Source organism: Physeter macrocephalus, chromosome 14 (assembly GCF_002837175.3).
Source record: "Physeter macrocephalus isolate SW-GA chromosome 14, ASM283717v5, whole genome shotgun sequence".
In the NCBI taxonomy this organism is placed as follows: domain Eukaryota; kingdom Metazoa; phylum Chordata; class Mammalia; order Artiodactyla; family Physeteridae; genus Physeter; species Physeter macrocephalus.
The window spans coordinates 115632260-115645482 of NC_041227.1; the positions used below are offsets into that span (position 1 = coordinate 115632260).

At 39.1% G+C, this 13223-nt stretch overlaps 1 protein-coding gene across 1 annotated transcript in view; it reads right to left on the reverse strand.

Moving 5' to 3' along the window:
* The window catches only part of IKZF3 (IKAROS family zinc finger 3), an 84620-nt gene that overhangs the window by 23393 nt on the left and 48004 nt on the right, over positions 1 to 13223 (reverse strand). Inside the window, exons 4-5 of the mRNA XM_007112534.1 lie at positions 1835 to 2095; positions 748 to 915 (exon numbers count right to left, since the gene is read on the reverse strand). Coding sequence (XP_007112596.1) covers positions 748 to 915; positions 1835 to 2095 — 429 coding nt within the window. The remainder of the gene's footprint in view (positions 1 to 747; positions 916 to 1834; positions 2096 to 13223) is intronic.

Here is a 13223-nt window from a genome sequence, read left to right on the forward strand (position 1 = left end):
TGGGCCCGTGAGCCATGGCCGCTGGGCCTGCGCGTCCGGAGCCTGTGCTCCGCAACGGGAGAGGCCACAACAGTGAGAGGCCCGCGTACCGCGCGCGCACACACACACACACACACACACACACACACACACAAATAATAATAAATAAATACAGAAGAAAGTTAGGTTTAAGAAATTTAGCTCATATATACCTAAAACTAATACTATGTTATATTGTCAATTATGTCTCAATGCAAAAAACAGAAATTTAGACCAGAATGGCCCAAACTCCCCAATTTAGCCCAGACTAGCCAAAACTAACCCCCAATGAGTCATACCCAGTTTACAGTTTTACATAATTTACAAACAGTACATCATTTGCTTTATCCAGACTTTTGAATGAAAAGTATGTGTGTATATTTTTAGGAAAATAATCTTTTAATAAAGTTTGCCATAAAAATACTGATGGCCATAATTTTTTTTGCAAAAATTTAAAAAGCATTTTTATAGGGCAGGCTTCTCCTGTCTGACTGTGATGTTCTCTAGGGGCGCAAAGATGGTACGGAGATGATCAACCCCATTGAGCCAGACGGAGAGCAATTAATGCCTTAATGGAAGTGCAATTAGCCCTAGAGGTCTCTGCTGCTGTAACCCTTCAGAACCAGAGTGACAGATGAAAACCTCCATACTTAACTCTTTCTAGTTTCCGCAGTGGGCACTGAGGAACACACATTTACTAGATATGGAATGCTCGTTGCTCTCACTTACCAGAATGTGTCCTAAGATGACCTGTGAGCGCATCTCTTCTCTGGCATGCGTAGTTGCAGAGGTGACACTTAAAAGGTTTTTCCCCTGTGTGCAGTTTAATGTGGCGGAGGAGGTTACCTTTCTGAGTAAAAGATGCCCCACACTGATTACACTGGAATGGGCGTTCACCTTTAAAAAGGACAAAAAAAGAGATTTCTGATCACCCAGCAAGTGGCGAAACATATGCACAGATTAGATGCCTATAGCAAAAGCTCATTTTTTCGATAGTTTCTGTTCATATTGGGATCAGATGGGAGCTGTATTTCAAAGCAAGCCTAAGACTTACTTATGGAATCTTCCCTCCAGAAGAGAAAAAGCACTCACCTAGCAAGGCTACTTGAGGTATCTTGTCTTGAATCAGAGCAAAAAAAATAAGAGTAGCTTTAGAAGTGCTTTCTAGATTTAAGTTTTTACAATACTTAGCATTCCTTTTGCATGTAATCTCAATCTGTAAAAAGAGTCACAGACTGAAGTCCTAACAAGGTATAAAGAGCCAGAAGTGTTTTTTTTCTTTAATTCAAGAAATGTTTTTTAAAGTCGTCATATCCGATGTCAAATGAAATCTATTGGGCTCAGTGGGAGTGTTATGTTTGTATGCATTTCTATTGACTGCCTTTTTGTTGTCTGAAAATAAATTTTTTAAAATTGTTAATAAAAGCTATGTCCTTTCGTCTACCAAATTTGAACCCAATACAATGAGATTTGCTTTTTTATAAGTTATGCAAAAATATACGAAAGACGCCTAAAAAGCATATCACACAATTTAACTCCCACTTATTAACTGAAGAAAAATATGTGGCTGACTTAGAACACTGTGCTCTCTACAGTCTTCTTTTATTCATAGCATTTGCAATATGTTTGCCAAATGCACCATGAAGCAGGAATAAAAATCATTGGGTAAATGGAAATACAGAGAGGGAGAGATACATCAGAATTATAGCAAAAATCAATGAAAGTAATCAAAAGTAAGTCCTAAATTCCACCACTTCTTTCTCATGTGGTTGAATTAGGACAGTTTTCAGAACAATGGATAAAGGAGACTATTTACCAGTATGGCTCCGCTTATGAACCATTAAGACATTGAAGCTAATGCAGGATAACCCACACACATCGCAGTTCATCTTGCCACTGTTTGGCCTGCTACTATCGTACGAGACAACGTGTCTCTCCAACTTAATGTTTTCATATTCATTATATTCTCTTGAATAGCTGTAAGGAATTTCAGGCTCTTCTGCATTTCCCAAGGGTTCTGGCTTTAAAACATTCTCATCTCCTTCACTGTATTCATCTTTCACTTTCACTGAATCATCTGCAGGGAGGAGAATGCAAGGAATGAACAATGATTGGTTTTGGAGCTATCAAAGCAGCTCAAAGAGCAGAGACCCACAACTGACAATTAAATACCAAATGAAGCTAACAATATTGTACATCCACAAAACAAGAAAATACCATCAGGATGATCACTCATTATCTGAATTCAGAACCACAGTCAGGAGAAAACACAGACACGCGCACGCGCGCGCACGCACACAAAGAGATGACAGCGTTTTAGGCCATCCAGAAAATTAGAGATAATAGATTTTAGCTATGACTGTTCAAAGCGACTATGAAAAACACATTTTGAGCAATTCTTCTCCAGTACCGGGGGAGAAGAAAGGTTCTCAGATTTAGTATTTTTTCGGTGGCTGCAGTTACAAGGCAAGGTGATGTTCTCCTTGGTTTCAAGAAGAAAATGTTGTTTTAATTCTTCAATTGCATCCAATTTTTGCCACTAAGACTGAGAGTTGAATAGTTAACATGTTTTTTTTCTGATTTTAAGCCATGCTTTGCCTCTTCCCCTTCCATGTATACCAACTGCTAAAATGAGTCTTCTCGCTCTCTCTCTCTCTCTCTCTCTCTCTCTCTCTCTCTCTCTCTCTCTCTCGGAACCGATAAAGAGAGAACACTAAATGTAGAGGAAGCTGGCAGTACTAGTGAAATAGTGTTGAGAAAGATAAAAGGAGAAGTAATCCTTTAACATAACCTTCTAAGGAGTCATTTTCATTGACACAGGTAAATGAAGCTCAACCTAAGCAAGGGGAAGGGCACCTATACCCAAGTTAGGGAGGGCTAAACTCGAGGTCCTAGAATTGTAGGACTGGATAGGAGAGGTGGGGCTGGCTAAAGTGAGTTGGCTGATCAGGTACTATCTCAAAAAGAGGTGCAGCACTTTAAGCTGAAGAACATAAGAAATGAAGAAGGTAAATTTATGTACTGATACTAAGAAAACCTAAATATTTGCCTGATATAATAACAATAAATATTTACAAGGGATTTTTTCATATATATGAAATGCTGCCTAAGTGCTTACTTAAAAAAAAAATTCATTCTTAGAAACTGGAAATTGTAATGCTCCATGAGGAATCACAAATCAATGGAATTTCAGGGCTGGAAGGGAATTTAGAGATCATCTAATCCAACCCTTGTTTTTCAGTTAAGGAAATCCAGGATCAAAGACATTTTTGGTGAGTAGTCCAAAGTTACACAGCCAGTTAATAGCAGATTAACTGTGCTTAGAACACTGAACTTGGATTTGGCCTCACACGCTGACACATCAAGTCTAATCTGCCCCTTACTATCACATTCCACACTCCTCCATCAATGGGGTAGCCTTTAAAAACCAAAACACGCTGAAGAAAAGATATTTTAAAAAACGACATCCCTTCCAAACAACACCAGTAAGTGCAGCTCCTGTTGCCACATAGGAGGAAGTATAACTGCAGCTGTGCCTGGCTTGCTACCTTCCACTCAAGTTTCAATTTTCACTTCTATCAAGGTTACCTTTCATCTATATTAACTGTGTTTGCTTAATAGAGCAAGACAGGGCCTAACCACCAACAAAGGAACCTTTGCTGCAACACTGTTCCACTGCTTCTCACCACGGTTCATGGTTCACAATCTTTCACTCTGTGATTAGAAGAAATGTAGGGCTGCAGGAAACATCCAACGTGTTTCAAATTTGCCCATCCTAAGCATCTGGATTATACATGAATTGATATACGTTTCCTACGGGAAACGGATGAGAAGGGAATGGAGAGAGATTCATTCCCTTCTTTCTCTGGACACATCTTGCCTGCTTTCCGATGGAATTTGTTTTCTTAAGTGGTTTTTGCTTTTTAAATTTTTTTTTTTTTTTTAAAGAGAAGGATGCACCTGAGGCTTGCACCCTCCTCCCTTCCTCCATCACTCCAGCTGTGGGTGATATCCCACCAAAGCTTGAATGCTCTTTAGTTTGCATGTAGGCGTTTAAAAGAAACTCAACGGAAAACTTCAGCTACTGAAAACCAAAAACAGCATATAGAAAGGGCCAGCAGAGAAGGATCCTTTTCATTTTCGTTGTAAATGTTAATATGAACAGACTCAGGCCATTCTGTGGTCAGTGACAATTACAAACTAGTAAGATCAATGTTTCGGGTCTTTCTGAAAACACAAGCCTGAGAGGGTTGCTCCTTCTCTCAGGATTTTGGCTTTAAGGGGCTTGACCTAGAACTCAATACTACCCCCACCTAGCTCAAAACAAATTCTTGGCTTTTGTCATTTGGGACTTAGCCATAGAACAAGGAAGACAGTATTTGAGACCCAGGGCTCTAAGGGAATGCATACAGACACATGGACAGGGCATTAAGGAAGTCCCTTGGACTTAGTGGACCAAAAGAGCTCCTGGTATAGTTATTGGTTTGCCCTTGGAGTCCTACCAGTTTTAGATAAAAGACCTGGATGTCCTCTCTGCATGGTTACTAGGGATCAAAAATTCATTCTGGTTTACCATGTGAAAATAAACAGAGCTGAATATTAGAATACATTAGTATCTAAGATACAAAAGGGATTCCTGAGAGATTATTGGGCTTAACACCCAGTCTCCAAATACAGTCCACCAAAACTACCAGAAACGAAACTAGTCTGCTCTAAGGACTAAGAGATTCATTCCCTTCCTTGGGAGGAAAATTTATTGGAGCAGAGGAAAGGTGGGGGCATTCCACTTAGTATCCCTTGAAAACCTTAAGAAACATATCTAAAATCAAACTTGTCATCTTTGAACCCAAAATTGCTAACTTATGATGTCTTTATAGTCACACACGGCATCTTCCTTCTTCCGTTCTCCAAGTCTTGAAACTGGAATCCTTTTCCGTCCAATCTCCAAATCAAGTCAGTCTCCAAGTCCTATAGATTCTATGTCCTCAGGTTCTCTAGATGCCAACTCCTCTTATCTATTCCCTTTGCAATTTAGTTTAGCCTCTCATCCCATCATACCTAAACTCATCCTCTCTCAACATTCCTTTCTAGATAGATTTCATACAAAAGTAATCTGTGCTTACTGTCTCTACGATCTCAAAACTGATATAAAATTCCCTGTAATCTGGCTTCTGCCTCCATAATTCACTGAATCTGCTCCCTTGAAGATCATCAATAAACTCCTAATTCTTAAATCTAATGGCCTTTTGTGTGCCATTCTCCCCAACTTCTCTGTAGCCCTTGATACCGTTGACCTCCACTCCTTGTTCTTCTGTATTCCTACTTCTTCAGTGAAACTGTACCTTCTTTCCTCACCTTTCTGATTGCTTCTTTCTAGCTCTTCCCCCCGCTCTGCCTCCCAAATACTGTCCTTAACCCCCTTTTTTCTTCCCTCTATACCCCCTCCCCATGGCAATTTCATCCACTCTTAAGGCTTCAACTAGCATTTTACATGATTAATCACCAAATATGTATCTCCAGGTGTAATCTCTCTCCCCTTCTTCAGTCCTCTGTTCCCAAAGGCCTCCTAGGTATCTTCATAGTTATTCAGGTTAGAATCTTTACAGTCATCTTTCCTTCCTCTTGTTTGCACCCCACATTTAATCACCCATTGGTTTTATTTTTGTACCCTCTCTCCAATCTGCTTCCCCCCCCCCACTATTTTACACACTCATTATCCAAAATCTCAGACCCTGATTGCTCTCCTATTGTGGTAGCCTCTACATTGTTCTGTCTCCTTTCTCTTTCCTTTCCAGCTCATGCTATACTCTGCCACCAGATGGTTCTTGTAAACTGTAGCTCTGGTCATATCATGATCCTGTCCAAATTCTCCAATATTCTCTGCTGCCAACAAAATAAAATCCAAACTCAGAAACAAAGAATTTAAAAGACCTTTCAATATCTGGCCCCAATAATTTTTGTAATGTTGATTCTGAATACTCAGATATCTTTAACCAAACTAAACAACTTCTAAGCATCCTTCCTTTTACTATTCCCACTGCCCAAAAGGTCTTTCCCCAACATTACCACAGGTCCAAATCCTACACATCTTTTAAGGCAAAACTAATATGCCATTTCCCCCTACTATGCCTTCCCTGATCCCCCTGGCTGCAAAATAATCTGTTCCTTTGTTCTCTGAGTTACTTGTAAACTCACCTCATCTCCCATATGGACATGTAAGCTATCTGAGGTCAGAAGCTACACAGGTTTGTTTTTTGTTTTTGTTTTTTGTTTTGTTTTCAACTCAGTAGCCCCTATGACACTGCTTCACCTGTATCTGTAAGACGAGAGGTTGTGGGGTTTTAAAATAGAAATTTTGGGGGTCCCAAAACTGGGGGTGTGGGGACTGGAAACATGCATTAAAAATATGTTTTCTACTCAAAATGGATTAAAGACCTAAATGTAAGGCCAGACACTATAAAACTCTTAGAAGAAAACATAGGCAGAACACTCTATGATATAAATCACAGCAAGATCCTTTTTGACCCACCTCCTAGAGAAATGGAAATAAAAACAAAAATAAACAAATGGGACCTAATGAAACTTAAAAGCTTTTGCACAGCAAAGGAAACCATAAACAAGACCAAAAGACAACCCTCAGAATGGGAGAAAATATTTGCAAACCAAAGAACTGACAAAGGATTAATATCCAAAATTTATAAGCAACTCATGCAGCTCAATAACAAAAAAACAAACAACCCAATCCAAAAATGGGCAGAAGAACTAAATAGACATTTCTCCAAAGAAGATATACAGATCGCCAACAAACACATGAAAGAATGCTCAACATCATTAATCATTAGAGAAATGCAAATCAAAACGACAATGAGATATCATCTCACACCGGTCAGATTGGCCATCATCAAAAACTCTAGAAACAATAAATGCTGGAGAGGGTGTGGAGAAAAGGGAACCCTCCTGTGGGAATGTAAGTTGATACAGCTACTATGGAGAACAGTATGAAGGTTCCTTAAAAAACTACAAATAGAACTACCATACGACCCAGCAATCCCACTACTGGGCATATACCCTGAGAAAACCATAATTCAAAAAGAGTCATGTACCACAACACTCATTGTAGCTCTATTTACAACAGCCAGGACATGGAAGAAACCTGTGTCCATAGACAGATGAATGGATAAAGATGTGGCACATATATATAATGGAATATTACTCAGCCATAAAAAGAAATGAAGTTGAGTTATTTGTAGTGAGGTGGATGGACCTAGAGTCTGTCATACAGAGTGAAGTAAGTCAGAAAAAGAAAAACAAATACCGTATGCTAACACATATATATGGAACTTTGTGACCACCTAGAGGGATGGGATAGGGAGGGTGGGAGGGAGACGCAAGAGGGAGGAGATATGGGGATATATGTATATGTATAGCTGATTCACTTTGTTATAAAGCGGAAACTAACACACCATTGTAAAGCAATTATACTCCAATAAAGATGTTAAAAAAATATATATGTTTTCTAGGCAAATCTTATGCACAATGGAGTTTGAGAACTGCTGCTCTAGAATCTGACACAGTGCTCTGCATAAAGTACATACACAGTAAATACTTAATATAGGAATATACCACTACATTAACTTTCTAACTGGTCCACGGTATATGTGACCTCTCTTTTAGATTATATCCTATTGCCAGATTAATCATCCTGTAGTACTAAAACTCTTGTTCAGAAACTTTCAAGGATTTCATTTTGTTTACAGAATAAAGTCCAAACTTCTTAGTGAGACATTCAAAGACCTGTCTAGAACCTGCCCCAAGCCGACCTGATCATCTCATTTCTCACTAGACTCCTTGAATCATCCTTCCCTCTAGACTAGAACCTTGCTACTCAAAGTGAGGTCCTTGAATCAGCAGTTCCAGCATCCCCCGGGAGCTTGTTAGGAATGCAGACTCTCAGGCCTCACCCTAGACTTACTGGATCAGATTTTGCACTTCAACAAATCCTCAAGGATTCTTATACACATTAAAGTTTGAGAAGCACAGTAGCCATCTTACTAACTGCAGTTTTCCAAAACTCTTCTCCAGTCTTTCCTTTACCTAAAATGCCCTTCCCCACATCAACATTCTATTCAAACTTCCAGATGCTGTTTAAATGCCATTTCTTCCATGAAGTCTTCCTAGATACCTTAAACTAGAAAAAAATTCTCCTGTTTCTGTCTTCATAAAACATTACATGTAAAACCAATTATATTGTTCCACAGATTTACATTATACATTCAGAGATGTTTATCTTCATTTTTCCTCGATTTTTCAGTTGTCAGTGACTGGCAACACCTGAACTGTTAATAAAGGCAGAAAGTCTTAAAGATCTGGCAAGAAATACTTTAATATACTTGAGGAGAGGCCCCCACAGCATCCTGAAGTCTTCTGTACAGTGAACAGACCTTTTGTAATGTGAATAATTTCCCATTTCAGTTTTGTAAATTCCAGTCTCTTATTAAATATATTAGGTTTCTTAGACACATGGCTTAAATTGCCACTTAAAAGACTATCAAGAATCTTCACAGGCACTAGCAATATTTTATTTCTTAAGCCAGGTGGTGGGTCCATGGATGCTTGTTTTGCTATTATTCTTTATACATGTAATTATATTTGCCTTTTTAAATGTATGATATACTTCATAATAAAAAATGTTAAAGGCTTCCTGAGTAAATTTTTTATAACTGAGTTTGTGGAGAAAAGAACATACCAAACCACAAATTGCTGATAAAGGTAATTGCTAAACATTCCCAGAGGGGGGAAAAGATGTCTAAATTGAATCTAACCCACAGAAAATTAGATTAAGCTGAACTTCTTTCTAAAGGAGCTACTCTGGGGTACAATCGCTCCCATCTTTGTCTATGTTCTGGAGGCCTCTTAGGAAGATGACACACACTAACACACACACACCCCCCAGAGAGAATTTTGTAGGCTGAAAAGAACAAAGGCTTGGCTCACCCGGGCTGAGGCACATGGTCTCATTTCCTGGGGTGATGGTTATCACATGAAAGGTTTGCACTCCAGAGTAGACATTTTTGGTTTCACCTGAGACATTGCAAAAACAATGGGTCTTGGAAAGGATCCAACAGCTAAATCCTTCAGGGGCAATAGCAGTCTCAGCCAACTGTGCCTCAGTTTGTTTTACAGGCACATAAAATGCTCAGTTGGAGAGAAGAACCTATCAAAGATGGCAAACAGAACAGGCAGCTTGGGTGTCTTGGATAACATGTTTTTAGTATGAACTTCCCAGTGTAAAAAGCAGGTTCTGAATTTCCACTCTGAACTATGAGATCTCAGAATCCAATTTAAATCGGGACAAAGTCTGGAGTAATAGCTTCAAGCTTGCCAAAGATATTGTGAGAAGGGACAAAACCAGATAGCGACTGTTAGACAGGGAAGACACAAAACGGTGATGTTGTTTAAGTGTTTTACAAGGATTGGGGGTCATAACCATGAAATCCTCAGCACATGCAAAAGTCAACTGGATAACAAAGAAGCTTAATCATCTTAATGTGGCATTTTAATGATGCCACTGATTTGCTATGCCAATTCAGAGATAATGAGGCCCTAATGCTACAGATGTTCAGCCAGGCTAAAAGAAAGGGTGGGGGAATGGGCTTTTCTAGCATGTCATTTTCTAAGTAACCAATTAAACAAATTGTGAAAGCATCTAAATAGTTTACCAGGTTTTGACAGCTGTTAATAGGATTTAGAAGCTTGAAGCACTAAAGAGCAAAATGGGAGATATATGTATTGTAGGTATTTAGTCTACAGAGTTTGTTGCTATCACCCAATATAGCACAGACAGATTAACTAGAAGAGTTTTCCTTATAAAATTAATGTCTGTACTCCTTTCCCACAATGGCTTCTTTGTATTATGAACAAGAATACTGAAATTATGGGTCATTTTCATTTTCTAATTTACATTTTTCTGTGTAAAGTGAGAAGGGAGAAAAACCAACGATATTTTGAGAACTATATGCAGTTTTAGTATTTTCTAATCAGTAAAATTATAAAGCTTCAATGAAAACAAAACTTTTGGTCATTGATTTATAGTATCCATTATGTTTTCATTTTTCTCTTCTTTTAAAATTTAAAATGATAGACATCTAGTAACTTTAAAACAACTATTTTAAAATTAGAAAAAAATTGGAAACTGTGAATCAGACTAATAAGAGATAAAATATTGATATCTCAGTAGCGATAAAATAAGAGGTAGCAGTTTGGACAATATTTGATTTGGTTTAAGTTCTCATTAAAACGTATTCTTATCAGACTTTTAAACTTCCCCTTAAAGAAGCTAAACTGGTAATCAGTAAATCATGTCACTTCAAATTCAAGAGCATTAGCATGAAAACATGAAGAAAGTTTCGGCTGCAAAGGAATCACCCTCAATTTTACTGACGTTAAACTTTGTCTTAGGGGCTTCCCTGGTGGCGCAGTGGTTGCGTGTCCGCCTGCCAATGCAGGGGAACCGGGTTCGCGCCCCGGTCTGGGAGGATCCCACATGCCGCGGAGCGGCTGGGCCCGTGAGCCGTGGCCACTGGGCCTGCGCGTCCGGAGCCTGTGCTCCGCAACGGGAGAGGCCACAGCAGAGGGAGGCCCGCATACCACAAAAAAAAAAACAAAAAAAACTTTGTCTTATTATCTGACTATCAAATAGCTCACTCATTGCCATAATAGTAAAAATAATTTGCTTAATAATTTCAGTGCGATTCTTTGCTTCTCCATTAGAACAAGAGGAGATTTATTACTTTTAACAACAGGAATATACTACATATCAGCAGTAGGTACGGTTACAGCTGATCAGTTGGGCTAAGCTCTTCAGCTATCATCGGGCCAAGTGAATTCTTTGAGTTGTGAGGATTGAAAAACGTGATGTGTGGAAGTTCCTTCTAAACTATAAAAAAGTATACAAGTATCTTTTTTCATTTCTGTCCATTATAGCTATGAATTTTTCTATTGACCAACCTGTGTATTTATTATTTTATATTTATATTTCTGAGAAAGAACTGTTATCCATTGAAAAATATTGACTGAAAATACGTTTAAAGAGGTTAAGGTTTTAGATGTTGCCTAAACATACTAGAGATAGACTAAAATATGTACCTGGTAGATATTTCATTTATAAATCCAGAAGAAAAAACTTTCTTCTCATTCATAATTTTCTTGTATAGAATATTCACTCTTTCTCTTAACAGAGTTCAATTTTTAAAATTTAAGGCATAGGTCTTCCCTGGTGGCACAGTGGTTAAGAATCCGTCTGCCAATGCAGGGAACATGGGTTCGATCCCCGGTCCAGGAAGATCCCACATGCCGCGGAGCAAATAAGCCTGTGCACCACAACTACTGAGCCCGTGAGCCACAACTACTGAAGACCGTGCACCTAGAGCCCGTGCTCTGCAACAAGATAAGCCACCGCAATGAGAAGCCCACGCACTGCAACGAAGAGTAGCCCCCACTTGCCTCAACTAGAGAGAAAGCCCGTGGGCAGCAACGAAGACCCAATGCAGCCAAAAATAAAATAAATAAATTTTTTAAAAAATTTCAGGCATATTAAAACATAATTCTTAGAAAAATTCAAAAATTGTCATCCAAATACAATTAAATGTCACAACACCAAACTCAGGATCATGGGTAAGGGAGGGAATGAAAATGTCTTCTATATATATGCAGAGCATAAGTAGTTCTTGGTATACATAGTACATGTATGTGTTATGTTAACTGTACGACGGTAACATGTTTATTTCCCATATAGATCAGAAGCATCATCAAAGCAGGGGCCAGAACCTAGAACTTTTGTGTTCCCTAGAACCTTTCAGAGGGCCCACTTATCGTGGGTATTGAATGAATAAATGAATGAATGAATGAACTTCTTGGGCAGCCTGAACCAATTTAATGATAACAAGAAGGCCAGCCAAGGAAGAAGTCAGTCAGCTTGCTGTATCACCCCCCAGCTCGTCTACAACAGTCTGAAGATGAGCTGTAGTATGCAGAGTTTCTCCTCATGATACATTAGAGAAAGTCCCAAGCCCTACAGTGATGATCAGTTTTCCAGATGATTTCTTTGCCTGGTGTGGTCTGGCTTCAGCCCCTCCTACTCTGCTACTTTAGAACAGGATGCCACTGACCAGTCCCTGCTTCTTGAACCTCTTCCCTCACTCTATTCATTCCTGGTTCTATTCCTACCTAATTTATTTTCCATGTTTGCTCCTCTTTCTCTGTCTCCTAGGTGTGAATGGTCTCCAGGGGTCTGCTTCTTGAACCTTTTGTTTTTTCACTTTACATATTCTCCTGATCCAACTTTTTGTTGCTAATGACTCCCAAATCTTTATTTCCAGCCAGTCCTCCCTGCTGAGCCCAACAGATACTTCCAATCACCTCTTGGATTTCTTATACTTGTTTCATACTCAACCTAGCTCATTGTTTCTCTCTTCTGTACTTCCTTTCCACATTTGCTCCCCCTATGGTAGGCCTGATTTTCTTCTCTGTGTAGCCGCTCCTTGATGTCAATGTCTGTATATCATTCCACTAGCGCCCTTAATATTTAGCACTCTGCTAGGCACATAGTTCAGCGACTGCTTACCAAATGAACAGAAGGAAGGAAAGAAAGAAGGCGAGGAGGAAGGAAGGAGTAAACAATTTTTTCTCCTTTGCTTCAAGTACAAAATTAAGGTTGGAGATGTTTCCAAAATATTGCACAGGTTGTAACTTTGCCTAAGGCTAACATCTTAGGCCACAGCAGAAGAAAATAATAAATTGTATTTCTAACATAAAGTATACCAACCAGACCCAAAGGGTATAAAGGATTCTTGGAAGAGAGAAAAATGAATATAAGGCTTAAGAATTAGAAGATTCTTGCTCTTTTAAACATTAAATTAATTAAAACAAAATATGTACAAAATAATATAAAAGTTACCATCTGCTATATATTCTTTGGACTTTTCTTCTTCTCTGCTTCCTCCATTCCCCTCTCTCTGTTTTTCAAATAATGGAACTAGAGCACTAAGAAACAATGGAAGGAACTCAGCACTGACTTGTCCTAGGTGAATGTACAACGTTAAAAGCACATAAGGGAGGGCTTCCCTGGTGGCGCAGTGGTTGAGAGTCCGCCTGCTGATGCAGAGGACACGGGTTCGTGCCCCGGTTCGGGAGGATCCCACATGCCG